Source organism: Micromonas pusilla (assembly GCF_000151265.4).
Source record: "Micromonas pusilla CCMP1545 genomic scaffold MICPUCscaffold_19, whole genome shotgun sequence".
In the NCBI taxonomy this organism is placed as follows: domain Eukaryota; kingdom Viridiplantae; phylum Chlorophyta; class Mamiellophyceae; order Mamiellales; family Mamiellaceae; genus Micromonas; species Micromonas pusilla.
The window spans coordinates 30,895-57,649 of record NW_003315900.1 but is presented as its reverse complement, the minus strand read 5'-3'; the positions used below and the strand labels follow the sequence as shown (position 1 = coordinate 57,649).

At 51.8% G+C, this 26,755-nt stretch overlaps 15 protein-coding genes across 15 annotated transcripts; 5 read left to right on the top strand and 10 right to left on the bottom strand.

The window, feature by feature from the left end:
• Nucleotides 1–221: 221 nt before the first annotated feature.
• Nucleotides 222–1,776, bottom strand: MICPUCDRAFT_54855 (uncharacterized protein; the record flags this gene model as incomplete). Its single annotated transcript, XM_003064840.1, has 3 exons — nucleotides 222–612; nucleotides 811–1,089; nucleotides 1,172–1,776. 3 exons carry the CDS (start codon nucleotides 1,774–1,776, stop codon nucleotides 222–224), a joined length of 1,275 nt encoding a protein of 424 aa, XP_003064886.1.
• Nucleotides 1,777–3,077: 1,301 nt separating this feature from the next.
• On the top strand, nucleotides 3,078–4,724 carry MICPUCDRAFT_54854 (uncharacterized protein). Its single transcript, XM_003064897.1, has one exon. The coding sequence runs from the start codon at nucleotides 3,204–3,206 to the stop codon at nucleotides 4,350–4,352; it is 1,149 nt and encodes a 382-aa protein (XP_003064943.1). The 5' UTR covers nucleotides 3,078–3,203; the 3' UTR covers nucleotides 4,353–4,724.
• A 428-nt stretch (nucleotides 4,725–5,152) lies between these two features.
• MICPUCDRAFT_54852 (uncharacterized protein) lies at nucleotides 5,153–5,796 on the bottom strand (the record flags this gene model as incomplete). Its single annotated transcript, XM_003064839.1, has 3 exons — nucleotides 5,153–5,296; nucleotides 5,338–5,496; nucleotides 5,659–5,796. The coding sequence occupies 3 exons, from the start codon at nucleotides 5,794–5,796 to the stop codon at nucleotides 5,153–5,155; spliced, it is 441 nt and encodes a 146-aa protein (XP_003064885.1).
• Nucleotides 5,797–5,916: 120 nt separating this feature from the next.
• Nucleotides 5,917–6,687, top strand: MICPUCDRAFT_54851 (uncharacterized protein; the record flags this gene model as incomplete). Its single annotated transcript, XM_003064896.1, has 1 exon — nucleotides 5,917–6,687. The coding sequence occupies one exon, from the start codon at nucleotides 5,917–5,919 to the stop codon at nucleotides 6,685–6,687; it is 771 nt and encodes a 256-aa protein (XP_003064942.1).
• A 200-nt stretch (nucleotides 6,688–6,887) lies between these two features.
• On the bottom strand, nucleotides 6,888–8,714 carry MICPUCDRAFT_54850 (uncharacterized protein; the record flags this gene model as incomplete). The annotated part of the gene is made up of 1 exon (XM_003064838.1): nucleotides 6,888–8,714. The coding sequence occupies one exon, from the start codon at nucleotides 8,712–8,714 to the stop codon at nucleotides 6,888–6,890; it is 1,827 nt and encodes a 608-aa protein (XP_003064884.1).
• A 61-nt stretch (nucleotides 8,715–8,775) lies between these two features.
• Nucleotides 8,776–9,524, bottom strand: MICPUCDRAFT_54848 (uncharacterized protein; the record flags this gene model as incomplete). The annotated part of the gene is made up of 2 exons (XM_003064837.1): nucleotides 8,776–9,463; nucleotides 9,513–9,524. The coding sequence occupies 2 exons, from the start codon at nucleotides 9,522–9,524 to the stop codon at nucleotides 9,206–9,208; spliced, it is 270 nt and encodes an 89-aa protein (XP_003064883.1). The 3' UTR covers nucleotides 8,776–9,205.
• Nucleotides 9,525–10,126: 602 nt separating this feature from the next.
• Nucleotides 10,127–10,444, bottom strand: MICPUCDRAFT_54846 (uncharacterized protein; the record flags this gene model as incomplete). Its single annotated transcript, XM_003064836.1, has 2 exons — nucleotides 10,127–10,204; nucleotides 10,262–10,444. 2 exons carry the CDS (start codon nucleotides 10,442–10,444, stop codon nucleotides 10,127–10,129), a joined length of 261 nt encoding a protein of 86 aa, XP_003064882.1.
• Nucleotides 10,445–10,761: 317 nt separating this feature from the next.
• On the top strand, nucleotides 10,762–11,510 carry MICPUCDRAFT_66025 (uncharacterized protein). The gene has a single exon (XM_003064895.1). It carries the CDS (start codon nucleotides 11,067–11,069, stop codon nucleotides 11,496–11,498), a length of 432 nt encoding a protein of 143 aa, XP_003064941.1. The 5' UTR covers nucleotides 10,762–11,066; the 3' UTR covers nucleotides 11,499–11,510.
• A 264-nt stretch (nucleotides 11,511–11,774) lies between these two features.
• MICPUCDRAFT_54843 (uncharacterized protein) lies at nucleotides 11,775–12,556 on the bottom strand (the record flags this gene model as incomplete). The annotated part of the gene is made up of 2 exons (XM_003064835.1): nucleotides 11,775–12,174; nucleotides 12,261–12,556. The coding sequence occupies 2 exons, from the start codon at nucleotides 12,554–12,556 to the stop codon at nucleotides 11,775–11,777; spliced, it is 696 nt and encodes a 231-aa protein (XP_003064881.1).
• A 1,005-nt stretch (nucleotides 12,557–13,561) lies between these two features.
• MICPUCDRAFT_70793 (uncharacterized protein) lies at nucleotides 13,562–16,607 on the top strand (the record flags this gene model as incomplete). The annotated part of the gene is made up of 2 exons (XM_003064894.1): nucleotides 13,562–14,047; nucleotides 14,161–16,607. The coding sequence occupies 2 exons, from the start codon at nucleotides 13,562–13,564 to the stop codon at nucleotides 14,884–14,886; spliced, it is 1,212 nt and encodes a 403-aa protein (XP_003064940.1). The 3' UTR covers nucleotides 14,887–16,607.
• On the bottom strand, nucleotides 15,132–16,541 carry MICPUCDRAFT_70792 (glycosyltransferase family 17 protein). The gene has a single exon (XM_003064834.1). It carries the CDS (start codon nucleotides 16,446–16,448, stop codon nucleotides 15,333–15,335), a length of 1,116 nt encoding a protein of 371 aa, XP_003064880.1. The 5' UTR covers nucleotides 16,449–16,541; the 3' UTR covers nucleotides 15,132–15,332.
• A 126-nt stretch (nucleotides 16,608–16,733) lies between the features above and the next one.
• On the top strand, nucleotides 16,734–18,153 carry MICPUCDRAFT_54840 (transposase). Its single transcript, XM_003064893.1, has one exon. The coding sequence runs from the start codon at nucleotides 17,058–17,060 to the stop codon at nucleotides 17,928–17,930; it is 873 nt and encodes a 290-aa protein (XP_003064939.1). The 5' UTR covers nucleotides 16,734–17,057; the 3' UTR covers nucleotides 17,931–18,153.
• MICPUCDRAFT_70791 (uncharacterized protein) lies at nucleotides 18,090–19,174 on the bottom strand. The gene has a single exon (XM_003064833.1). It carries the CDS (start codon nucleotides 18,987–18,989, stop codon nucleotides 18,147–18,149), a length of 843 nt encoding a protein of 280 aa, XP_003064879.1. The 5' UTR covers nucleotides 18,990–19,174; the 3' UTR covers nucleotides 18,090–18,146.
• Nucleotides 19,175–21,869: 2,695 nt separating this feature from the next.
• MICPUCDRAFT_54838 (uncharacterized protein) lies at nucleotides 21,870–23,566 on the bottom strand (the record flags this gene model as incomplete). Its single annotated transcript, XM_003064832.1, has 1 exon — nucleotides 21,870–23,566. One exon carries the CDS (start codon nucleotides 23,564–23,566, stop codon nucleotides 22,190–22,192), a length of 1,377 nt encoding a protein of 458 aa, XP_003064878.1. The 3' UTR covers nucleotides 21,870–22,189.
• A 779-nt stretch (nucleotides 23,567–24,345) lies between these two features.
• MICPUCDRAFT_54837 (uncharacterized protein) lies at nucleotides 24,346–26,699 on the bottom strand (the record flags this gene model as incomplete). Its single annotated transcript, XM_003064831.1, has 2 exons — nucleotides 24,346–24,999; nucleotides 25,065–26,699. 2 exons carry the CDS (start codon nucleotides 26,697–26,699, stop codon nucleotides 24,346–24,348), a joined length of 2,289 nt encoding a protein of 762 aa, XP_003064877.1.
• Nucleotides 26,700–26,755: the final 56 nt, after the last annotated feature.

Genomic DNA, 26,755 nt, shown 5'->3' with positions numbered 1-26,755 from the left:
TGGAAAACACGGAGGAACGCGCGGAGGGACGATCGTGATGGGCGGTACGGGCGCGGGTACGCACCGAACGTGCTCTCGATCTCCGCGAGCTCGCGTCGGGCGCGGATCTTCGCTTCCGCGAGCTCCGCTCTCGCGGCGTCGACGCGGCGGGAAGCTTCGGATACGACGTTCGCGTCGTCGTCGTCGCGGTCTCGAAGTCTGATCGGGCGGGGAGAGTCGCGTCAGTCGATGGGGCATGACAACCGCGCGCGCGCGACGTCGGGGTGAGTTCGCCGCGCGGACGAGCAAGTCCACCGTGCAATCACCGGCGGCGGCGGCGGCGCGTCCGACGCGCGCACGAACGCGTCGACCGTGACAAGCGGTATCTCCGGCGCCGCCGGCGGCGCGATATAAAGGACGCACGAAAGAAGGGCTCGCACCTTTGAACGTCCGCCGCGATCGCGGGCGGGACGGGTATCTTCGCGCGGAGGTACCCGAGCTCCACGTTCCTCGCCATGGACAACGACAACGACGTCATCGTCCGCGTCGCGCGCGCGTCCGCCGCGGCCGCCACCGCCGCGTCGCACGCCGACTGGACGTCCATCAGGCGCACCTCGACCAGTCGTATTGAGGCTGTGCGCTTCATCGTGAGGTCCACGAGCTCGCTGGAGGGAGAGAGGGGGGGAAGAGCGGGTGAGGTCGCGAGCTCCGAGAATTATCCCCGCCGAGGAAAGGATCTCGTCGACGAGAGAAACCTAATCGGGACGTCGTCGCCCGGACAACGACGGGGGGGGGGGACGGGTTCGAGCCGCGCGTATCGCCGATACGCACCCGTTCAGGCGGAGTCTTTTCGACTCCATCCGAAAAGCCGCCGCTTGCGTCATGTTCGTGACGTCCGCGCCCGGCACGCGCCCATTCGCGAGCGCCGCGAGGTGCGCAGTCTCCCTGACGTGCCTCGCGGTCGCTGCCGCGGTTTGCCCGTACCGCGTCGCCGCGTCCGCGTTGTCCGCGTCGAGGATCCGCTGTCCCGGGGGAGCGCTAGAGCGCGACGCGCCGAACCCGGCTCCGTTCTTGATGGATACGAGGCGAGCGACGATATCGTCGCTCGCCCTTCGCGCGCGCGCGTCCGGGGAATGGGCGTCAGTGGGATTCCGAAACTACGACAGCGACACGACAGGACGCGGGACCTGACGCTGACGCGACGAAAAAGATAAAAAGCGCGGGGACGTGCCTGTGAAGCTCCGCGGCGGCGAGCGCGTGCTCCTCCGCTTTCGTCGCCTCGCCGAGTGCGTACTCGAGTGCGTCCTCGTCGAGGATGTCCGGCTCGTCCTCGCGCTGTACGAACCCGTGGGCTTCTTCGGACCACGCGACGAGCACGCCGCGCCGCGCTCTCGCCGTCGAGAGATTGGTCGCGCGAATACTTTTTTGCTTCGACCAGTTCGGCCAGTCGGAGAAGAAATGTTCGGCCGGAGTCTTCGCCCGCCTCGTCCGGTTCGCCGGTCGCCCGGTATAAGTCACGCCGGATGCACGGTACGCTTGCTCGAGGAGATGCTTCTGCGTCCCGGCCCAGTGACACGTGCCCGCGCGCGTGCCCCCCAGTTTTCGGCACGCGAACCAAAGCGCGACCGCGACGAAGTATCTCTTCCTCGCGGCCGGATTCGAGGGTACGTCCGCGAGTTTCGGGCGCCACTCCGGTGTTCCGTCGTCAAGAGTTCCGAACTCGACGCCGAGCATCGGCGGGAGGTACACGGACTCTTCCTCGTCGAGCGCGCTTTCGGGGGTGGGCGGGGCGGTCATCGGCGCGCGCGTTAATTTCTCTGATGTTACCCGCGAGATTTCCCGCCGAAACTGAAAAACTGCGCTGGCAAACGGCAGCGGCACCGGGATCGGAGCCGACAGGGTCTGCCGTTGCGACTGCGCGCGTCAACGGCGACGGCGACGTGGCGATTTGGTTTCAAATTTATTAATATCGCAGTTTTTCAGCGCGAAAACGGCAACGGCGGAATAATAAATTATCTCTAGTTTCGGAACAGTCTGAGTGAGAACAGTAGAAGCAGCTGTGCCTGATCGGGAGTGTATCACCGATGCAGGACACGAGCTGTGGCGGAAGGGGAGTGTATCACCCTTCGCGCCGTGCTGTTGTTCAATCAATATTAAACTCACAAACACTCTACAGTCTGAGTGAGAGTGAAGTGAAACAGGTGCTAAAAAGAGAAAAACGCTCCATAGGCGTTATCGATTTGATTAGGATGTAGGGCTAAGTAGTCCCAGTACGTCATAAGCTGATAAGGTAGTACCTGGAGTACATATGATACGAGATCATAACAAAAGTACTTTCGTACTTTCGTACTTTCGAAAGTACGAAAGTACTTTCGTACGAAAGTACTTTCGTACTATGTAGAGCTAGCTAGGTACGAAGGTAGCTAACTAGCTACCTTCGAAGGTACTTTCGTACTTTCGTACTTTCGTACGAACGAAGGTACGAAAGTACTTTCGTACCTTCGAAGGTACGTAGCAGACCCTGTTACTCAAAGAAATATTCCAAGTGAGTAGGTATCGAGTATTTAGTCACAAGTATTTTTGAGTAGATAGATACTGGTGAGTATTCGGATATTTCGAAGTTTGAGTAGGCCCTAGATAAATACTCTTGAGTATTTTGCACTTCGCATGTTTGAGTAGATAAATACTCTTGAGTATTTTGCACTTGGCATGTTTGAGTAGATAAATACTCTTGAGTACGTGTACTTCCGGAAGTACAGTACGTGACTACGTGTACACTTACTTGCGTATTTTGCACTTAGATTGCGCTACAGGGAAAAACACTCGATGAGCATCGCGCGAAACACGCCCTCACGCTACACGTACACTGCAAATCAAGTTCCCTTCTCCCCTATTCCCCACCTTGACGGCAACGTCTACTTGCACGTGTAATGCGTGCAAGTAAAAACGTCGTGTATGACGAGAAACATACAAGAAGAAAACGATTTCGTACGAATCTACGAAAGTAGTTGTACTTTCGTACTTTCGTACTTTCGTACTTTCGTACTTTCGTACTTTCGTACTTTCGTACAAACGTAGCTTCTGGTTCATCTCTTTGGAGGAAAGGACACGTTCAAGGTATGCTTACACTTGAACCTTAGAAAAGACAGTTTCGTCGTACTCACTATCTTCTAAGGTAGTAACTGCAAATATGTGCTACTGAAGCTGCGGTCCAATACGTAGAAATGCGTCAGCAAAGTAGAGGAAGAAGAAATACGCTTCCCCACAAAACCACAAAACCATTATTCTTTGTTGCAGCCCTTCTGGTGTCAGCATACGTTCTTACCAGACAAAGATCGGCCATCAAAGATGATCACGTCGTCGATCCTCTGAGCCGATGTGGAGGAGTAAAACTCGCTCGCGATCAGAAATGCACACGATTACTTCACTTTCAGCGTGCCAAGGAGGGTGGCGTAGGGCACCAACTTTCGGAATTGGTTTTTGGATTGCAACTCGCGTCACTGTATAACGCTTCCTTGAAAATGAAGCCGTTTGACGATATCAAGTCGAAAGACTCTGGGGATAGTTATCGGTTCTTAAACAACATGCTTGGTCTAAATCGGCTCTGGGTCAACGACGATTACGATACCTCGAATCTCCGCAGCACTCTAATTTCAAAACCTGAACATATTCCGAGCGAGTGCGGAGTTATTTTCGAGAGTAGATGGAACGAAAGTTATGGGGAATGCCCTGGCGGTCTCAATGGCGAGGCCATTAATTGCTTTCTGTCGCCAGTTCATAGGCTGGCTTTCAGTAAGTTTGCCCCTTGTCTTCAGGACGTGGCCAAGTCTGGTACCTGGTTGAAAAATAAACCAATAGGATTAGCAACTAACTCTCTGAACGTTGTTTGGCATGTGCGTCTAGGGGATTTGACAAATCAAAGTGTAGAGCTACATAGGCCAGGGGACGAATACTACGAGAATATAGCGTCTTTGATGGCGCCCACTTTTAACGCAGCAGTTGGCGTCAAACACTTTATAATCGGAACTTGGTGGATGCTAAGTGAAAGTCATCGTGACGAATATAAAAAGATGTTCCGAGGTATCATTGAGAAACCAATTTTCCTGGATATAAGTGTCGAGGAAACGTTCCTTTACTTCATGCACGCAGATATCCTCATTGGCAGTGGGAGTTCATTTGTCAGTGTTGCGCCACTTTTTTCGTCGACTGTCGTACCCGTCAACGTTGTTCCAAAGCATGGTTGGAACCATTTTGCAGAATACTATCTTGATGGCATAGATTTGGAGGTGAACAGTATGTTCGTCACGCCGCTCCCGATGATTTTAAAACTGTTGATTGCAAAGAATAAAACGGACAAGTTATGCTGGTCATAAATATATAGTTCTTGAAGATGGTTCACCGAACTTGACGGAGGAGGACGTGCTGACTGTCTTCTTTTACAGGGAAGAGGCTGCCGTGGGCCAGCGTGCACGGTGGCAGCGTTACGTAAGGTCAGGCACAGCATGGGTCGAACAAACGAAGTCGAGAATTTCCTGAACCTGTTGGTTTAATATTTCTTACCAGCTGCTCATCTACAACAATCATCTTTCAAGTTGCACTCAGATTTCTTCAACTCTTCATTGTTTTATCATGGCTTCGACAAATTTGTCGTGCATCACCAAAGTCTTGTCACTACACGCGCCAGTCATGGCCGAGGCATAGAAGATCTCCATAGTGTGCATGAATGAACGTTAAACGCTATATTGTTGGGTACTTTTTTTGCCTGTGTGTACCTTTCAGAAGATGGCCACATTTCCCAGCACATGTGGACGCCGTCCATGGAAGATATGGCACCAGGGAAAACCTTGTTCACGTCCGCGCCCGCGTCCACCAGCGCTTTGACCACCGCCTCGTGGCCGTTCCGAGCGGTGCCGTGCAGCGGTGTCCCACCGTGATTATCCGCCTTGTTGACGACTGCGCCCGCCTCCATCAGCGCCTTCACAACCGCCTCGTGGCCTTTTTGAGCGGCGATGAACAGCGGCGTCGTGCCGTTGTCGTTTGCCTTGTTGACGTCCGCGCCGGCCTCGATCAGCGCCCTGACCACCGCCTCGTGGCCGTTCGAAGCGGCCTTGTGCAGCGGCATCCTGCCCTCATTGTTAGTCTCGTTCTCGTCTGCGCCGGCTTCGATCAGCGCTCATACCATCACCTCGTGGCCTTGATCAGCGGCCCAAGACAGCGATGTCTCGCCGTCAAAATCGGTCTTGTTGATGTCCTCACCCGCCTCGACCAGCGCCTTGATCAGGGCCTTGACAACAGCCTCGTGGCCCTCTCGAGAGGCCTCGTGCAGCGGCGTCCAGCCGCCATTTTCGCTTCGTTCACGTCCGCACCGGCCTCGATCAGCGCCTTGGCCACCGCCTCGTGGCCGTTCTGAGCGGCCGTGTACAACGGTGTCCTGCCGTTATGGTCCACCTTGTTGACGTCAGCGCCCTCAGCAACCAGACGAATTGACACATCAACAATATGACAAAGTAAGTCATACTGTAGATAGATAATTAGTCAGATACGACCAAGTAAACTACCTAACTAACTAGCTAGCTAGTCTAACTAGTCTAACTATTAGATTCGCGGCGAACGTCGCTTGCGCGGCGCGGGCGCGGACGCGAAATGCCGCGCCTTTCAAAAAAACATGGCGTCGCGCACATCCCGGATCGATTTCCGGACTATCGGCAAGGCGGGAGATGGCGCTGGCGCGGTATACCGCACCCAACTTGGATTCGCGCGACCGTCCGTGACTTGATGAACCAGGGTCACTCCGCTCTCCAAATCTCCCACGTTCATGTACTCGGCCTGAGTGAACGAGCCGCTGCGTACCTGATGAAACGTGTCGGCGAGACGGGACGAGCGGAACCTCTTCCGCACGGTGTCCACAGCACCGGCTGCAAAATCACGCGAGAGCACATGGCGTTCGTGCGCGCGAAGTTCATCGAAAGTGGTTGTCGAAAAACGTCCGATCAAATTGCTAGCCTACTTCAGTGGCATTACGGTATCGAAATTTCAGGAGGTGGGGTGAGAGCTGCATTTAAGAGACATGGCATCAGTTACAAGCGAATTACTCGAATGGATAAGCGCGCCTTCACAGAGAGAGTCAAGCTTTTAACACGAATGTTCTTGCTTCGCAGAGTGATGTTAAATGCTGATGAAGGAGTTTGGGCAGATGAGATGATTTACTCGTCAGAAGAGGTTGGATCAAATTATGGTTGGATGACGAAGGGTGAACGGGCTTGTCAGATCGACGATGGCAGAAGTTCTGGCCCCAGAGTCATGTTCTTGGCGGCCATGACGAAGGAAGGGGTGATGCAAGGTTGTACGTTACCTGTACCACAACCTCTGACTGTTACTGGACATGTTTTCGAGCAGTGGTGCGAGTTTTATGTCATACCTGCCATGATCGCGCAAGGAAAGACATACATCGTTCTAGACAACGCGAGGGTGCACCGTAAGAACGTTTTGCGCGTCATGTTCGCCGCCGCCGGTCTCAGAGTTTATTTTCTTCCGCCGTACTCTCCGTGGTTTCAGCCGATCGAAAAGATATTTCTTTCAACGCATATGAAATGCAATCGTCAGGTGGAACACGTCCGTGCAAATTTCGTGCGCCGCGTCATCGACGTGCTGGAAGCTCACACACCTGCCGAGTGTGCGGGGTGCCTTCGAGCTACCGGATGGAACTAGAGGAGCGCGATACATATAGTGTTTGTTTATTTTAGTGTAGTTCTGTCGTCGTGTCGTTACGTAATTCTACTCTATCGTCGTCGATTTGTCTAGTTCGTCGTCGTTCATGCTATCGTCCGAATTGTTTAGTTCGTCGTCGTCCATTCAATTATCGTACAGGAGGCCTTCCACGCCATCTTCGTCGCCGTTTTATTCTCGCACTAATCAGAAACTTCAACCACTTCGTTCTTATTAGCTATGATGCTGCTCAAAACACCGAAGCTTGACAAAAGCTCGGGGCAAGATTTGATGAAGTCCACGTCGTCGAATATGTCAACACACGCCGCGTACGCACGCTGACAAGAGTCATAATCCTGCTCTGGCATCCCGTCCATAGCCTTAGCAAGTGTGGCGGCTTCAAGGTCGTCACCGTCATGTCCACAACGTAGTAAAGCTTCCGAACCTACTTCAACGGAAGAGATTTGGTTAGTCATGCAGAAAGTTTTTGCTTCCCGTACGGTCACTGTATTGGAATCCTTTCGAGTGACAGGTTCTCGATCAAGAAGCGAAGGACTCTTGCAAAAGTCTCGAAGTTCAAGCAGGGTCAGATCAGATTTCAATTCAAAAATATTTTTCACAACTTGTAAAACTTTGTGTTTCCAAGAAGGGTCGTTCATCGCGGGGATTATATCTGATATAATCACGGCCGCGACGTGAGGATCATACCCTGCAACGTCTTTAAGCACCGCAGCAATGACTTGAATATCAACGTCGACGCCAACAGGTCTAAGCAAAGTCTGTACGAGTCCAATCTTCGCAAGTAACGCATCTTGGGTAAGCTGAGGCATAGGCGTATCAATAAAGGACGATCTGGTCCGTTTCCCAAGTTGTAAATCAGGCGTTTGAAAATCTGGAGAAGGGTTGTGGCCATCTTGGTCAAACAAATTAGCACTCACAGCAACAAAGTCATGTCCATAACTCTGTAAAGCAATCTGATCAGTGTTCAACGGAGAAGTTCCGTATCCCAAGTTAGCAAGACTAGAAAATCCACGACCATCGGGCGGAGGAGCGCGTGCTCTTTGCAGATGGTTTTTCAATATTCGCTCCGAGGCTACATCTGAGATACCAGGATTGAATGAAGTCCCTCCGCGAGACGCAGCCAGATGGGTGAGTCGTTCATGCAGATGGTGGCAGTAAGTATTATACAGCAGATCTTCCATCTTACCGTCTTTCAGGTGGCTATCGAGGTATGCTTTGAATTTTTTCAAATTTTCGACTGAAGCACAATTGCGAATGTCATTCAACATACTTTGGTCCAATGATGCATCAGAGGCGTAGTGGGGGAGGTCACCTGCGCCACCACCGACACCTCCACCTAAAGCATCAACATACACGTCCCGTCCTCTTGCCGCAAAAGCTGATAAGTTCGCAGCAACTTCAGTACGCGTTTGGCCTGGAACAGTCGGAACTTGCGCACTGCTTCCTAGATCACGAAGCATATCATTGAAAAGAGCGGCTTGAGGAGTACCTTGGAGGTTTTTAGCGTGAGATGATTGATCAGCTTTTAACTGCGCATTGGTCTTGGCGAAATCGAATAAACCGTTCATTTCAGTAGGAAGCATGGTATCAGCAAAGGCATCTCCGCGCTTAAATTTGTTCGCCTGTTGCTTTACAGCGTCATGCTCGAGATATTGCTTGAACTTTGGAAACTGCTTGTGAGTGTCATGCTGAGCAACAAGTTTGATGAAGTAGTGAGGATCATCCTTCTTGCTTGTTATCTGGTTGTAGACAATCGTTGTGAGGCCGCTCCACTCAAAGTTGGGGATGCCGACTACGTCGGTAGAGACTTTTAGGGCTGCGAGGGCATTCCTCGCCGACTCAACCCGCGGCTTCATAATCCGTCCGGTCGGGGCATTTATAGTAGCAGTCGCACCGAACCCAGGGACCTCGTTCACATATAACGAAGATTCGGGGTGTGCATCATCATCATCATAAACCTCAGCGAAGTTGTCGATGACAATATTCCAATTGCCTTCGCCGGCGGACATGTTTCGCGCGGACCAACGCACGAAGCGCTCGTTCGCGCAGCGCGAGATCCTGTCACAGCTTGCAACTACAGGTATTTTCAAACTATCTATCTAATCTATCTAACTATCTACAGTATGACACACTTTGTCATACCAAGACGGGTAGCAGTGAACAGATCGTCGATTGTCGCTCCAGCTGCGATCAGATCAGGAGGTGGCCCACCGCCTCGTGGTCATTCTCGGGCGGCTATGTACAGCGGCGTCTCACCGTCTTCCCTCGCCTTGTTCACGTCCGCGCCGGCCTCGATCAGCACCTTGACCACAGCCTCGTGGCCATTTAAAGCGGTTGTGTACAGCGGCGTCCTGCCGTTGTCGTTTGCCTTGTTGACGTCCGCGCCGGCCTCGATCAGCGCCCTGACCACCGCCTCGTGGCCGTTCGAAGCGGCCTTGTGCAGCGGCATCCTGCCCTCATTGTTAGTCTCGTTCTCGTCTGCGCCGGCTTCGATCAGCGCTCATACCATCACCTCGTGGCCTTGATCAGCGGCCCAAGACAGCGATGTCTCGCCGTCAAAATCGGTCTTGTTGATGTCCTCACCCGCCTCGACCAGCGCCTTGATCAGGGCCTTGACAACAGCCTCGTGGCCCTCTCGAGAGGCCTCGTGCAGCGGCGTCCAGCCGCCATTTTCGCTTCGTTCACGTCCGCACCGGCCTCGATCAGCGCCTTGGCCACCGCCTCGTGGCCGTTCTGAGCGGCCGTGTACAACGGTGTCCTGCCGTTATGGTCCACCTTGTTGACGTCAGCGCCCTCAGCAACCAGACGAATTGACACATCAACAATACCAAGACGGGTAGCAGTGAACAGATCGTCGATTGTCGCTCCAGCTGCGATCAGGAGGTGGCCCACCGCCTCGTGGTCATTCTCGGGCGGCTATGTACAGCGGCGTCTCACCGTCTTCCCTCGCCTTGTTCACGTCCGCGCCGGCCTCGATCAGCACCTTGACCACAGCCTCGTGGCCATTTAAAGCGGTTGTGTACAGCGGCGTCCTGCCGTTGTCGTTTGCCTTGTTGACGTCCGCGCCGGCCTCGATCAGCGCCTTGACCACAGCCTCGTGTCCATACACAGCGGCCCCGCACAGCGGCAAGTTGCCCCACCAACACTCATCTGCCTCGTTGACGACCGCACCAGCCTCCATCAGCGCCTTGACCACGGTCTCGTGGCCATTCTCAGCGGCCGTGTACAGCGGTGTCTTGCCGTTGTCGTTTGCCTCGTTCACGTCTGCGCCGGCCTCGATCAGCACCTTCACCACTGTCAGATGGCCCTGCCAGGCAGCGTTGTACAGAGGGGGCTGACCGTTATTGTTGGCTGCCTTGTTGACGTCCGCATCGGCCTCGATCAACGTCTTGACCATCGCCTCGTGGCCTTCATGAGCGGCCTAGTGGAGCGGCGTCGCGCCTTCACCACCCGCCTCGTTCACGTCTGCGCCAGCTTCAAGCAATGCTTTGACCACACACTCGTGGCCTTTTCCAGCTACTTTAATCAGCGGCGTTTCAAGCACTTAGAGCAATACCTTGACCACGGCCTCGTGGCCTCTTTCAGCGGCTTCAATCGGCGGCGTTTGAGCATCAGCATCCGCCTTGTCGATATCCTCTCCGTCGTCGCTGTCTTCGTCGCCTTGCGTATTCTCCACCCTGAGCTGGGCCAATCGGCTCTGGCATTGCTCAATTACCGTCTCGAGTTCACGTATGTTCATGCGGAACACTTCCAACCTCGGTCCATTTGAATTTGGGCGGGAAAGGACGCGCAGCTGACGGCCGGCCTGGCGTCGACCAAGGTCGACCGACGCCGAGGCGCGGTCTTAATCTGGGCGGCGGGACGGGGTTCCTGATCCGCGCGACGGACACCGAGAGGGGAGGCGAGGCGAAAAGGCTTTCGGACAGCTGGGGCGCCGTCCCCCCCGTGTCGTTTACGGCACCGTTTACGGCACGGACGACGGCAAGAGCGCCTGACTCTGATAGACGGCGAGATCCCGCCACTCGAGTGGAGAGGCCCGTGTATTCGCTCCCCCCTGGGTCGGGGTAGTGGGTGCCGCTCTCCAAGTCAAGCTCGATGTGCTTGTTCGGTCATCTCTAGGCCCGTCGGCGGGTAGGCGTGACGGGGGGTGGCATGTGCGACGACGATTTACTAAATCTCGTTGCGTCACCGTGGACGTGAATCCGAAGTTCGCAGCCGATGTCATTGTTGATGTCATAAATTGGATAGCTGAGCACCGGCAAGGATGGTTTGACGTGATCTGGATCAGCCCCTCATGCAAAGAATACTCGAACTCGAAGACCGTTGGTGTGCGCGATATAAAGGGTGCGGATGCTGTGGCGATGTCGTGCTTGGTGCATCTCGAGGCCTTGGACCCGCTCGTTTACTTCATCGAGAACCCTCAGTCGTCGATGCTGTGGAAACGTCCGTTCATGAAAACGTACTTGCATGGCATGTACACGTGCACGTACTGCATGTACGGTAAGTTGTACATGAAGCCGACGAACATTTGCTCGAACATCCATCTTGAGCTTCGCCGTTGCGCTGGTGAATGCCGTTGCGAGCACGTCCAGTTAGTCTACGACGAGTTCGGACACTTCTTGCACCCTCACTTATCGCAATCCGGAGATAAACTACACCACTGTGGGTTTTTTCAAAAAGGGACTCCTGAACTCGAGGCGGCCACGGTTCCCGAGAACTTAGTAGACGACCTCCTCGATCAAGCGTTGACATGGTTGGAGCGTCAAGGACATTCTCGAGCGCACCAACGATGAGCGACGACAACGATGAGCGAGTCGTTCACCTTGAGATTCGTTTACCTTTTTTCTTTTTGCGTTATTTTCAATATATATATACACGTACACGTACACAAATATAATAAACTAAACAAATATAATAAACTAAACAAAACAAATATAATATAAACAAAACAAATATAATAATAAACAAAACAAATATAATATATATAAACAAAACAAACGTTCAAGCTATCCACAGTCTTGGCGCAACTCATCGGCAATCGCTGCGCTTGCGCTATGTTGCCGCTTGCGCTATGCTGCGTCAGCGATGAGCGACCACCCGTCGTCGAACTCATGCTCGAACTCATCTTCGGAGTCTTCTTCGTCCACCTGAAGGCACTCCTCCTCACTGACGTTTTCACCTAACGTGTCTTGGTTAAACAAATCGGGGTGCTTATTTAAGACAATTAACTTGTTGACCTTGTCGTGAAGCATCGTCGTGCGGTTATTTGAGAGTAATCGACCCATTGTCGAAAACGATCGTTCCGATCCTGCGCTCGACGCCGGTATCGCCAGTATTGTCTTAGCTACCTCACGTAACAAGGGCCATTGTTTCCCTTTTTCTTTCCAAAAGTCAAGAGGATCCATTTTTAGATCGTCTTGAGCGAATTTATGTTTTACGTAGGCATAGGAAGAGTTAAGACTTCGCTCGCTTTCTCGTCCACAACCTCCTGAACCCGTATCGAGTCAGCATCGAGCGGCCCTGGCTCGGTCGATGTAGCCTCCTGCGAGCGTGACAGCAACTCGTACACATGACTCAGAGCGCATGCGATCTGATCCGAAGGCGGCCTATCTTTCGGATCTTTCGCCCAGCACGAGGAGATGATCTTCTTCACCGAAGGCGGCGTGTGGTTATATTTCGGGCGCTCCCCACCGAGCACCTGGCTCACTATCGCAGCCTCGGGCATGATACTGAACGGTTGTAAGCGTTCGTAAATCTGCCAAACTGTCATCCCGAGCGCGTACACGTCAGATTCCGAAGACTTTTCGTGGTTTTTTGCTGACTGTTGTACGGAAAGTACTTCCGTACACATGTACGAAAGTACGAAAGTACTTTCGTACTAGCTAGTACGAAAGTACTTTCGTAGATAGCTAGCTAGCTAGCTAGCTACCGTACGTGTAGCTAGCTAGACCACCGGAAATTTAGTGAGTATTTTATGAGTAATAAATTCGTGTACACGTACTGTATCCAAAAAGTGTAAATAAATAAGTAAATGATGAATAAGTTACCGCCAAAAAAAAAGGTAAATAAATAAGTACTTTCAAAGTACAACGTTGTACGTGTACACGTACTCAAAAAAATTCTTCGCCTTCGGCGAGTAAATAAATAAATAACATTTTCTTATTACACGTACTCATATCGATTTAATAAAAAATATTGTGCCACTTCCCGTAAAGAAAACGACGTCAGCGGCGCTTATATGTCAAGGGTGACTCTGCAAAATCTTACTTGTAGGAGGAGAACTTTTTTCCCACCTTGCCCCGAAAAAGCGATGTTGCAACTTGTGCCCATCCCTGTTCGAGCGCTGATTACGTCATGATCATCACAGCGAGCGGTTTGGTATTTTTGCATGGGTCGACGCATCGTGGTGTTTCGAGTAAATTCTTTGCGTGCGACGTCGGCGTTCGTGACGCTCCCGCGACTCCAGCAGCGCGCGAACGCCCGCGGGCACCCCTTTCAAACGACTGAAGTTTGTGCCACTTCCCGTAAAGAAAACGACGTCAGCGGCGCTTATATGTCAAGGGTGACTCTGCAAAATCTTACTTGTAGGAGGAGAACTTTTTTCCCACCTTGCCCCGAAAAAGCGATGTTGCAACTTGTGCCCATCCCTGTTCGAGCGCTGATTACGTCATGATCATCACAGCGAGCGGTTTGGTATTTTTGCATGGGTCGACGCATCGTGGTGTTTCGAGTAAATTCTTTGCGTGCGACGTCGGCGTTCGTGACGCTCCCGCGACTCCAGCAGCGCGCGAACGCCCGCGGGCACCCCTTTCAAACGACTGAAGTTTGAACCCAGGGAGTACGCGGACGTAGTACGATGGCTATAGCGTATGGGTATTTGCATCGAAAAGCGAGAAGAGCTGGATCGAATGGAAAAAAGAGCTGGATAGTATTTTTTTCGTACGAAAGTACTTTCGTACGAAAGTACGAAAGTACGAAAGTACTCGTACTTTCGAAAGTACCTTCGTACGATAGTACTTTCGTACTTTCGTACTTTCGAAAGTACTCTCGAAAGTACTTTCGTACTTTCGTACGCACGACTTTCGTAGTTAGCTACAAAGTTAGAGCTATGCAGGCTAGCAGGCTAGCTAGTAGCTACCTCAGGACGTACTTCCGGAAAAACTTCCGGAAGTACCTTCCAAGGTTCTGTGCGTTGTCCCATAGTCTTAGGCCATTGCCCGCTTCAACTTCTCCCGGCGTCGCAGGAGTTGACGGGGCTTCTCTTTCCGTATTCGATTGCAATATCGTACATTTGTGTTGCCTTCGTTATTTGCACGTTCTCTCTCTGCACGTAACCGGCTCGGTAAATTTCAAGTACCAGTTTGCTTTTTATTGTTCCTTTACCTTTCAACTCGACTTCCCATCTTCTTGTGCCGACCGCCGACCGGCCTGTCTGATGTGTGGCGATCGCCGCAGCTTAGAGATGGTATCACGAATCGCCACGTCACTATCTGCATTCCCGCACTTCCAAACGATTTATTGGAAGGTGGTGGAGAGACGTTCCGGCATACACTAAATAGCATTCGTGTTCAGACACTGCCTCCGCGCGAGGTGATAGTTGGACTGTCGGAGTCAACCGCGAGTGAGGGATCAAACTTTTGCCACGAATTCAGAGAAATACTGGAAGGAATACCCCTTCGCATCATAACAACGACTTCAAAAGGCTCAGTTGGTGCGAAACGAAACCGGGCAGCAGTAACTGCGAGGTCCAGGTATGTTACGTTTTTTGATGCCGACGGAGATGTTATACACCCTCGGAGGATTGAATTGATACAAATGGCATTCGAACGGTATTCAGATTCTGTTTTAGTATTGCACACATTCACGAGCGAGAAAGTGGTCGCAGCTGAAGACGTAGCCTCATTTTCTGTAGTTTCCCCGAAAGAACTCTGTACTGCCAATAAGCAGCCCATCAGAAGCAATGCCTTTAATCGTCTAATAGGTTCCGATACGAGAGAATGGCTCCTACCGGTCCTACCGGATATTCATCATGGGTACCTCTCTGTTCGAACGGATTTTGTTTCTTCAACGCCATTTTCCGAAGACTTCGATGGACGCGAAGATTCATCTTTTGTAAATACTGTCGTTGAGAAAACTTCGTGCTCTTCAGCTAGGTTAGCCTTTTTTTACGAGCTCCCCTGACGCTCAACTACGTGCCGAGAAGTTTGAAATCCAAAATAACGAAGAGTAGTGAATAAAGGGACACGAGACACACGTTTGCGTCGCATATTCGGATGTGTTTTGACTGTTCACGGGCGTTCTCAAGAGTGCAACTTTAGAGCGCCTCAAACTCAATTCTTCTAAGCGAAAGAGCAAGTAGCTGCGCTTTGAGACTGAACTATGTGCACGAAGGTCGTACTGTGACTCACTGTCCGCGAGTCCAGCCCTGATTGTATTTTAGTTCGAAGGCAATGATATATTTAGACTAGACTTAACAAGTTATTAGCTAGTGAGAGTCTAGACACGACTCTTGTTGTGCATTTCCTGTTCATTCGCACAGGGTAAGGTTTGGTTTCCGACAAGGCGGAACTCGTGCGCGTACAACAACCCAATAATATCTTCATCTGCGATACCAGATAGTTCCCAGTTTAATTCACAGTTGGTATGTCAGAGAGCCCCGCGTTCTTCGAACGTCGGTTTAATAGGTACTGAAACCTGCGCGCGTGCTCTCGGACAAACCTCGGAGCATCTGGTCTCTGTAGCTGTTTGAAATAATCCGGCTCAAGATGATCGAATAAGCTAACGCCGGCTTGCACTGAGCGCACCACATGATCTTTTTCAAAATACTCGGGCAAGTTGTATTCCTCGTGAGAAAAACTTTGCATTTTGTTACGAAACGACGCAAGTGTCGAAAAGCAGTACGAACAGTGCCAACCGGCGTTCCGAAACCTAACTACTTCAGTCGCGCTCGTATTTGTTTTCCGCAAAAGAGTAGAGTTTAAAGACACATTTGGACCCGGATGTTGCAACGCCATCGGCACACTCCACGGTTCTCGCGCACGGGTAAGGTATGAATAGTAGAAAAGACCAAGTTCTAAGACAACCACGCGACCATGAATTTCGGGACATTTCTTCATCGCCACGATTACTGCAGAGCGTGGGATCTCGTCGACGTCGCTCATGATAACTATATCACCACGTCGAACCTCTTTCCCAGGCTGATGTAAACCGAGGTCAAGTAAAGCGTTCCTGTGTGATGCCTCCCTTTCCCACGTGCTGTTCCCGCTCAAAACATCCAAAATTATGTGCACTATCTTTGAAGAGACAGCGTTGAACCTGTCTTTATTTTCGGAAAAGTGCAACGGCTTCGGCATATTCGTGAACGAAACCCGTGCTTCCACAACCACGAAGTAGTCGACCGCATCTTTCAGTTCGTTTATGCGGATTTCGAGCATATCCAACTCATCGTTGAAGAGAAACAAATCATATACTTGTTGATAACCGCGCGTGTGGCCCGCGGCTAGTTTTACGCCGGATTTTGAACTCGACCCAGCGGCGGAAAGGCAGAGTCGCCGCGAACTCCATTCAAAATATCGTTCGGGCAAGACGCGGAAGCACAGAATACAAGTAAATACACACAAACTGACGTAGACCTGTATGCTCAAAATCACCGAATTGTTGAAATACTTCTTCCGAAAAGGCTTCATGCCCGCTCGAAGTAGGAGAAAAAACCTGCTTGCAGCAGAATATTTGACTGCCCCCATTTAAAAGAATGGCCACTGTGCATGAGAATGTTGGCCGGCCATACTGACAGATTCAATTGCGAAAGCCACGTCAAAACTAAGACTGTGTGATTACGGTCCGGACTTTTGTGCGTCGGTCCGGACCTGATATTTTTATATTAGGGCTAGATAATTTTCTGTGTACATACAATAACGTTGTACGAAGGTACGTGTACAACGTTGTACGAAGAAGATAACAACTAAACCCTAAACCCTAAACCAAAACACGAGAATGCCTTCGACCACCAACTGACTTAAAGATTTTGGCGTAATATAGTATAATATGTCCTCGGACGGTTTAGTTGCAAAATCGGGTCTAAAATCGGGTGGGCAGGCAAAATCGGGTGGGGTGACCCGATTTTAGACCCGATTTTAGACCCGATTTTGGCGCAACTAAAACCCACTAGTATATCAGGAAAAGTTCCTTGAACTCCAGTACGTGTACGACAAGGAAGTTACGATACATCGCGTGTACGAAAGCGTAATGGCGTTGAAGTCGCGTCTCGAGCCTTGTTCCCAAACGAACGCACTGCCGTTGCCGCATCCCATACATAAATTTACGTTGATGAGGCCGGGGAAAATAAGTTTGATATGTGGAAAAACGACGAAGATCAAGAGCTTGATCGAATCACAGATGACAGCCAATTACATCCCGACGTCCGCGCAATGAAATTTGGGATGCTCCAAGATTTACGTACGCGTTGCGAAGAAAACTCCGACCTTGTACCAACTCTGAACTTGAAGGGCAAGGTTCAGATGTGCACAGACAACCAGTTGGTCGCTACGTGGCTGACGCCGCGCGGTAATAGTAAATTCCGGCCAAGAAAAGTTACTGATGAGGCATCCAGCGAAGACCGAAAGAAGTTCGCGAAGCACGCGTCCGAAGAGTACGTCGAGCGAGCGGAAAAGACCTTAAAAACTCTCCTCAAGAAAGTCGTCGAGAGTCAACACGCCAAAGACCAAGAGAAATCTCAACGTGAGTCACGCGTCTCCTCGGTGAAAAAAGATGCGTCATCGACTGACGAGCCGGCCTTCAAGAAACAAAAACTCGACCCGACGTCAACGTATGGCGATACGGACTCAGACGAGGAAGATGCTTGCGATGTAGTTCACACGGAGCGAGCGGACATCGAGCAGAGGTTGGCCGCCGCTCATACGGAAATGGAAAGATTCAAGGCGCACGCGTTCAATCGTCAAGTCAAGGATGAGACGAGAACCTCTGAAGGACTCCTAAGCTGGTGGCAAGTCGAGGGAATAGCGTTTCCACTTTTGCGAGAAGTCGCACGAAACATATTCAGCTTGCCCGCGTCAAGCGCTTCTTCAGAACGTGCTTTTAGCGCCGCGGGGCAAGTAGTAACGCACAAGCGAAAGATGCTCGACAAAGCAAGAGTGAACAAGCTTATGGTCGTCAAACGAAATGCGAACTTCGTGACGAAGGCAGAAGTACTGAAATGTATACCTTGAAAAGTGAATGCGTTGTGCGTTTGTTCGCTAAAAGCCGCTAAAAGCCGCTATGTCGTGCGTTTGATCTATCGTCAACGTGAACTTTGTGATGAGCTTTCGGTGTCACGAACGCGTTGATCACGGAAACGAGTTAAACTATGTTTGATATACTGTATGTTTGTTTGTCATTTTTGTGTTTGAATTATTGATATGATAAGAAAAGAATAAGGAAACTATTCAAACGCATCTCCGAGTCTGCGGAAAGCGATCGTGCCCTCGTTCCTTCATATACGCGAACGAACGATGCACTAGATGTTCCGCAAGCTTCGGTGCAATCTTGGCGGACATTTTACTAGGCGTACCCGGGATAGTTATTTTGAGATCCTTATCGTACGTGCCACCGGTTTGCGCAGTTTGCGGATGCCGTTTCTTGCCATACTTCTTCTCAAAGCGTTGGACGTGAACGCAAGGGGAACTAGCGGTGCAACGAAGAAGCCGCAAGTCTTTTGCGCAGATTTCCGTACATATATCCGTCTCCTTCTTGAATCGTCGACCATACTTACATTGCGTGCACATATGGGTGAGCTTAAGGAATCGACGCATGAAGGGGCGTTTGCGTAACCGTGCTCTCGGGTTCTCTATAAAGAACACAGGAGGTGCGAGATTGTCAATATGCTTAACGCAACTTTTTGCGACTCGATCTGCGGACGCAAGGTTCCTCTTCCCTACGGTCTTCGCGTTCGAGTAATTCGTACACGGTGGACTGCACCAGATGATATCGAAAAAACCCTTCTTGGATTGGCACGTCCACTTTTCGATGTCCGCGACTATTTCAACAGTGCACCTCGAATCTATGTCAAGCCGATACACCTTGCACTCGATGCCTAACTTTTTGCAAATTCGTTCAACAGCCTTAGAGAACGAACTACTTCCTGCACATAACTCCAAGACGCGAAGGATGCGTTTTTCGTCCCCGCCGCGTTCGATTTTCTTTTTTTGCTTGAGCCACCTTCTCAAGGCATTAATCTTGGTCCGGTAGAGCTGCTTTGAAAGAGCTACCCTTCCTTTTCGCGCAACCATCGCGACTCAAAACGAAATCGTTTTCGTGTTGTATGTTTCTCGTCATACACGACGTTTTTACTTGCACGCGTTACACATGCAAGTAGACGTTGCCGTCAAGGTGGAGAATAGGGGAGAAGGGAACTTGATTTGCAGTGTACGTGTAGCGTGAGGGCGTGTTTCACGCGAAGCTCATCGAGTGTTTTTCCCTGAAGCGCAATCTAAGTGCAAAATACGCAAGTAAGTGTACACGTAGTCACGTACTGTACTTCCGGAAGTACTCAAGAGTACGTGTATTTATCTACTCAAACATGCCAAGTGCAAAATACTCAAGAGTATTTATCTACTCAAACATGCGAAGTTCAAAATACTCAAGAGTATTTATCTACTCAAAAATGCCAAGTGCAAAATACTCAAGAGTATTTATCTACTCAAACTTCGAAATATCCGGATATATACTCACCAGTATCTATCTACTCAAAAATACTTGTGACTAAATACTCCATACCTGCTCACTTGGAATATTTCTTTGAGTAATAGGGTCTGGCTACACTATACTCCGTAGAGCACTCCAAATTTCGGTCGGTCATCTCTAAAAGCCATGCTCCATGCGGTCGGTCGTCGCAAATAGCAATGCACTATGTGGCCGGTCGTCTCACAGGCGTCTGCTCCGCCAAAATTCGCTCTGAAGCATCCCGTGCGAATCAATCCTCAAATGCAACCGCCGTACTTGCAGTCGATCATCCGCCGACGAAAATCAACGCGCGATGAAGTGATGATACATTGCTCAGAATGGAGCGAACTTAACCAGGGGCCTTCAACATCATCGATATTCGCGCGTTGCCGTAGCTTACTTCGAAATCAAACTTGTTTTTGTCGCGTTTTCTCTCCACAGAGTTCAGTGCACGGTGCAGAGTACTCTCTAGAGCACTCTATGTTTTGCACTAACTAGTACTTTCGTACTTGCTTTTAACACGTGTGTCGTTGACGTTCACTTCTTCACGCGCAGCGTTCATGGCTCGTGCGGAGTTTCTTGCCCCCCCCCCCTCCCGCCTCCACCTTTCTTTTCAAGCGCGCTCCTCTCTCTTCACTCCTTTCGCGTTGTCTGCTGCTAGTGCCCGTCTTCCTCCACGCTAGCCATTTACGAGACAACGCATCGTCATGGAAGAACCGCACAAGAAACGAAGAGTCAGTGACCTATTCGATACTCCGAATCCTTCTGAAGTTATGAAGCCTTACTGTTCTAACTTATCTAACCACCGACAATTTCTTGGACACGTTAATATATGTGAGTTAACCGAGCAATCCCATCTCTTCTCCCCACTGTGTACTTCCCATTTCAATTTTTCGTATTTTTATAAATGTTTGTACGAGCAGGTGCTAACATCCTTGAGAGATATACTGAGTGTGTTATGCTCAAGCGATCGGACATGTGCCCCACCCCCCGAGCGGCCCCGTTTCGCCCCCTCGCGGCTAGGGTCCTCGAACCCTAGTTAGGTTTAGGGTTACGCGTTCGCGTCGGAGCGAGCTCGGCGTCGCGATACGTACGAAGAAATCGACGATCCTTGTGCGCTACCGGTCCCGTCTGCTGCATCGGCCATGAGTTGGACGTATCACCGCAGCGAAGCTCCGATCGAGCGCAGCGAGTGAGACTAACCGAGCGGAGCGAGGAAAAATGTAGTGTCTAACTCCTTCGGACACCACTAAAAAATACGTTAGCTATCTTATAGCACACTGTCGCTAGTCGCCGCCATTACGGACGCGCCGAGAGCTCGGACAAGACGCCCCACCCCCCGAGCGGCCCCGTTTCGCCCCCTCGCGGCTAGGGTCCTCGAACCCTAGTTAGGTTTAGGGTTTAGAGCGACGCCGAGCTCGCTCCGACGCGAACGCGCAACCGTAAACCTAGCTAGGGATCGAGCACCATAGTCGCGAGGGTGGCGAAACGGTGGCCGCGAGTTTTAGGATATTGAAAAACGTAGTTCCACCCGAGGTCGTAGTAGTAGGGTTGGTTTTAACGTTTAGGGTTTAAGGGCACGGCGACCGCGCGAATATCACGCGGGCGAAGCCCGCGTGGCTTTCGATCAGATGTGATGATGCAACATGAGCTCATGGGGCGAAGAGCCGCCGAAGGCGAGCGATGAGTTCAATATTGCTATCAAATCACTTGTTTATACGATGAAAATTCGAACCTAAGAGGCTAATTGTACTTTCAAACATAGAACATTTGAAACCTGATCAGAAATTAGTGCATGGTGCATGGTGCACTGAAAAATTTGGGGGGTGGGGGGCGGAGGGTTGGGGGAGAGTTTGGTGCATAGAGCATAGAGCATAGAGCTGGGGGGGGCGAGGGGGGAGAGGGGGAGGACATGGTGCATAGAGCATGGAGCAGAGCTGGGGAGGCGGGAGGGGGGAGAGGGGGAGGACATGGTGCATGGAGCATGTAGCAGAGAGGAAGGGGAGGGGGGGGAGGGGGGAGGGCAGGACATGGTGCATGGTGTATGGAGCACAGGGGAGGGGAGGGGGAGGACATGGTGCATGGAGCATGGAGCATTGGGGGATGGCGGGGTGGGGGGGGGAGGAGGGGGCAGTGTACGGTGTACACCTAGTGTACATGGGGGGGTAGGGGGTATAGAGTAGTGCATAGAGTACACCATAGTGTGCAGCTGTGCACTATTTCATGCTGCCCCCGTCTCCCGAAAGTACCTTCGAAGGTACACGTAGTACAATTGCTTGCCTACAGTAATAGTCAGGTAAACAATGTCCACTAGACATGAGCTGGTCTCTCAGCTCTTTGCAATTCGTAGGGATATGCATGGCTCGATATAAAGTAAGTTTCGATAGTTCGTTTCTCGGAATTCGCAACTTCGAATACACGTACGAGTACACGTACTGTACTCCAAGAGAATAATAATACTAAATAATATCATAGTTTTAATCGGTTATTTTCTTAGACATGGCAACGGCGACCGGCCGTGGCGGCGGGGTGGGAGGTCGACACGTCGGTCGTTCCCCGGCGCAATCGTTTCTTCGCGCGCGTCGGAGACCTGCGCGCATCCTGCTCGTCGTCTACCGCGTCAAATCCCGCCGTCGTCTACCACGTCGTGTCCGTCTGAATACCCAATCCGATCGCCGTTTGTATTACTACACAAACGGTCGCCCAACTGAAGTTTCCTCTTTCCATCATGCCATCGACCGCTCTTTTCTCGTTTTCGGTACCTCGATTACGCAAGGTCCCCAAAGCCATCCCACGATCCTCCCGGCATCCCGACGTTTCTCGCGAATGACCAGTCAGGAAACATACGTCGCAACGCTATCATCGTAAATTGTCTTCGCGTTGTCTGCGCCCGCGCTATTGCTTCCATACCCTGTCGCACCGCTTCAGACCCATCGCACTCCCATACGAGCATACACGCATTTCTCCAGACGTCCCAGCGTTTCGCCTCCGTCTCTAACCGGAACTTAAAACGCAGGAAAGAAACGAGTGCTGGTCTGTGCCCAGGGTGTTCGAGCGGAAGCGTTCGCGGCGCGGGACCTTTGCGCAGACGGAAAAACAAAAACTCGCCCGGTATATGCTCCGTTTGTACTCGTACGACCGTTCTCAGGTACCAGTGCACGAGCTGCTCGAAGTTCATCCGCGCAGGCATTCTAGTGAACACGGCGTCGAGGTCTTCTCGTGCTCGGATACTAAGCTTCTTCCCTCCTGCCTCACTGCCGCCGCATAAAACTCCGTATAACTCGTTGTACTTACCCATCACCTCGCGACCACCAAACGAGAATCGGTTGTTGATACCCACTCGCCGTTTGTCTTCGCTTAAACTACGCGAGTCGTATCCGTGTCCCCAACTCGGCACGTACAACCTCGCCGAGTTTAATTCGCTTAAAATTGGTATTGGATTCACAAAAACGTTATCCGGGCGGGGATTTACAATCCATTCGAACGTCACGCGATGTCGCGTCTCGTACTCGCGCCGAGCGATGTCGACATCTTGCCGGTATCGCAGTTGCGAAAGAACCTCCTCGGTGTACACACCGTTTTTCGAACTCGACCCGGAGCCGCCCGAGTCGTACCAGCGGAAATTCGCGTACTGTACAGCTTCGACGCACGACCTCGGAGCTTCGGGTCTTGATTTCGTTACGATCGACCCTAGCGTCACACCTTTGGGTAACGCGTCGGGGCCAAGGTAAGAAGCGTATTTATAAGCATCATCAGCATCGTCCTCGCCGACGACGAAAATTGTCAGGGCGTATCCTTGTTGAACGAGGGGAGCGAAAACGTTTCGTCGCAGAGAACATATCGTACGATCCAAGCTCCGCGCCTGGCCGGTGATGTACACGGCGACGTGACCACCACGCCCTGAGGTCTTCTCATCATATTCGCGAGTTGAACTTCGCACGTTCGCGCCCATGCCCTCCCGGCCATAGTCTCGGCTCAAAAGTGAAATTTTCATTTTTTTGATCTCTTTGGTTTTTGAAAAACTCAGATGAGTTACCAAAGCAAGCAGCACAGACGCCAATGTCATCACCGCGACCACGTGGGGTATCGCACGACGTTTACGCGTGTTTCGTTCTGAGCTCACTTTTCGTGCAGTGGTGGGCATGTTGCACTTCTTTGTAAAAGTTGGCGTCTCCTGCACTTAGTGCTTCGTCCACAGAAACGAGGAAATAATAAATAAAGCTCGAACCTCGAACTCTATACTGCAAATTATCGAAGATAATTAAACGAGGGAAAGGAACACCGGGTCGAACCCTGTGATTCGAAGCCTTGGTTTTCCAGCTCTTAGAGCTCACGTCGGACGAAGGCTGAAGTCCAACGTGTACAACTGTACATACTTCTTCACTAACGAGACGTGCCTGGCGATGCTTCGTCTCTGCGTACGAGGAATGTGTGTCTCACTCTTATAATAGATAGCATACTAGCCGCGTTCGTTATATTTTATATTTTAGTTGTAAATGAAGCTAAATATATATAAATGTACGAAAGTATCATACTATATATCATACATTTATTTATTTATATCTTCGAAGATATATAAATTATAAAATATAATATGAATATATATATATATATATAATTATATATAAGTTATGTTGTTATTTTCATCTAGCTAGCTAGAAATATGCATGCATATGTATGGTGACCATAAAATAAACATGCATGCATGTATAGTTGTATACATATACATGATGAAAGCCTGAGTTTTGAACTCGCATAGCAACTACGCGGAAAAAAATTTTTGTGGGCCACACAGGTCTGGTAGTAGGCCACACGGGTTTGACGGTCTAATTTTATACGGAGTTTCTTGAGTCAGGCACCGGTCAGGCACCAAGTAAAAACGACGAATCTACCTCTCACCCTCTCACACGCGCGCCACGCCCCTCACATGTCTACGATGGGTGCTGGCACCGCCGTCCGCGCTGACCTGCGCGTAGGTGCTGCCGGTGCGGTCAGCGAATCGGACTGACGCTTGCCGAGCGTCGGAACAACGTCCGCGATATCCTCGAGAGACGGTAAGAACTCATCGAGATGGAACTGCAGCGCAGCCTTCGTCTTCTGGGGCGCCCCTTTCCCTCGCTTCCTCAGCGCGGTCAGCTTGGTGCGCTCACTCGGCCATACGCTTGGGTTCATATGGACTGTGTGTACGAGAGCGTGCTTGCACACACCGTGCTTCACCCCGTCCGGACACGACCAGCACTGGTACATCGACGGACAGTCACTCTCCCACGGGCGCTCCAGCGGCGTGAGCACCCTAAAGCTGTGAAAGATGCTCATGACGCTGTCGAAGTCCGCCGGACTCACCTCGCACCCCTCCCCATATTTCAGGTCGCGCAGCTTCACCCACATGTCCGCACACTTCTCGGCGAGGGCGAGCCCGTCCGCGAGGATCCGTTCCTTGCGCTCGGCGACGGTGGCGTACCCCTTCTCCGCGTCGCGTTGCCTCAGGAACTTCATCGTTGCTCCCGAGGGATAGAGAGCAAGATCACCATGCGCAATTGCCTCGAGCTCGGGGATGTCCACGTTCTTCATGTATTTCTGCGAGGTGAGTTTGTGCGCGGTCAGTACGGGGCGTGAGCGGGGCTTTGGGTCGGGGTACTCACCTCCACCTCTTCCCACATGTCGCCGTTGACCTGTGGCCCGCTGGGAATGGCGTTCGGTTTCATCATATATTTCGACCAGTACCCGACGTGCTCCTGCAACTGGCCGATGAACGTGTTCGCGCCGGACCGTAAGCGCTGCATGATTTCCTTGAGCGTGCGGTTGTGTCGCTCGGTCTGATTCGAGGTGCTCGGGAGGCCCACGGGAGCATATGCCCTCGACCATCTCTTCCTCGGGCCCAGCCATCCCGTCTCAAACCATTCCCACAACGCCGGCTGATCACGCTTCTTCCACTTCTCTCCCAGCGACTCGCACAGGACGTCGAAGGCGGTCCGGAAGCCATACGGCAGCATGTGCAGCAGCCAAAGGTCGCCCTTGAACTCCGCGTACATGGTCTTCTTCTGTTCCGCGGAGCCTGTCAGCGCGGCTCTGGCGTTCTTCTCCACCCCCTGGTTCACGTGGAACCAGCAGGTGAGCATCTTGTCGTAATCCCAGTCCGTGTACCCCGCGCTCCGACCCGTCCTCATGGCCGCGGCCATGTCTCCGTTCTTTATCGCCAACGCGCCGTCCGAGCAGAGGATAGGTATGGCGCGGGCGAGCTCTCCGTCGGGCGTCCGCGCGGGATACATCTGCACGAGGCAGTTGTAGACAGCCTCCTCCATGCTGCCGTAATCGTCGTCGGTTTCAGACCTGGACAGCATGAAAGCGGAGGGGATGAATCTCTGTCCCCAGTCCACCGTGCCCATGACTAACAGCGGATGCCCCTCCCATGTTATCTTCCAGGTGGCGTCGGCCTGCTTGTACGCGTGATGGTAGCGGCGCTGCTCGACGATGCTCTTGAGCATGCGGTTGGTGGTCAGGAGCACATGGAAGCACCCGGGCATTTCGAACTTGGAATATGCAACGGCGGAAACGTCATCGGCGAGGTGCGGGTGCCACGGGTGCTTCTTCACCCATTCGCGCCAGCCCGCGACCGTGTTCTTGAACCTAGCAGCGGCTATCCGCTTCTTGTTATTCCCATAATAGGCCTGCACCTGTGCGACCGTGACCCCCGCGTGGGCGCCGTCGTACCACTTGACCAACTCCATGTGGCATGACATCGGTTTCATGTGGATCCTCGCGTTGATAAAGCCCTTCACCGTTTCGGAGAGCCCGAACTGCTTCTCCCGTGTCGCGTGATCGGTGTGCTCGCCCTTGACTTCAATCTCGATCGTGTCCCCAATGCCTTCAAGGTAGCGCCTGGTCGCCTTCGCTCGGAATGGGCACTTCTTTTTCCGATGACAGCACGCGTACTCCCATGAGGTCCAATGTTCGTTATTCCAGTCCAGCTTCCGCTGCAGATGGACCTTCGAGTCCACCCACGCCTCGGTCAACTTCTTGACGTTGGCGTCCATGTCGCCCTCGAAGGTCGAGATGGCGATGTGGATAGTCTTTTTCACCGTCCATTTGTCCGTGGGAACGTTCAAATCGCGCGGCACGAGCCCGAGGGGGTCGGTGGGGTCCGATGCGTTCAAAATGGCCAAAGTCGCGGCGGCATCAGCATCTACCTCGACGGGTGCGGAAATAGGCGCGGCCGGGACGATGGTATGTTCGTTTTCTTGCGAACCGTTGCCCGTAAGCGGCGTAATGACGACCATTGGATGCGGTGAGCGTGCCGACGGCGACGCGCGGGTCGGTACTAGGTCGCCACACG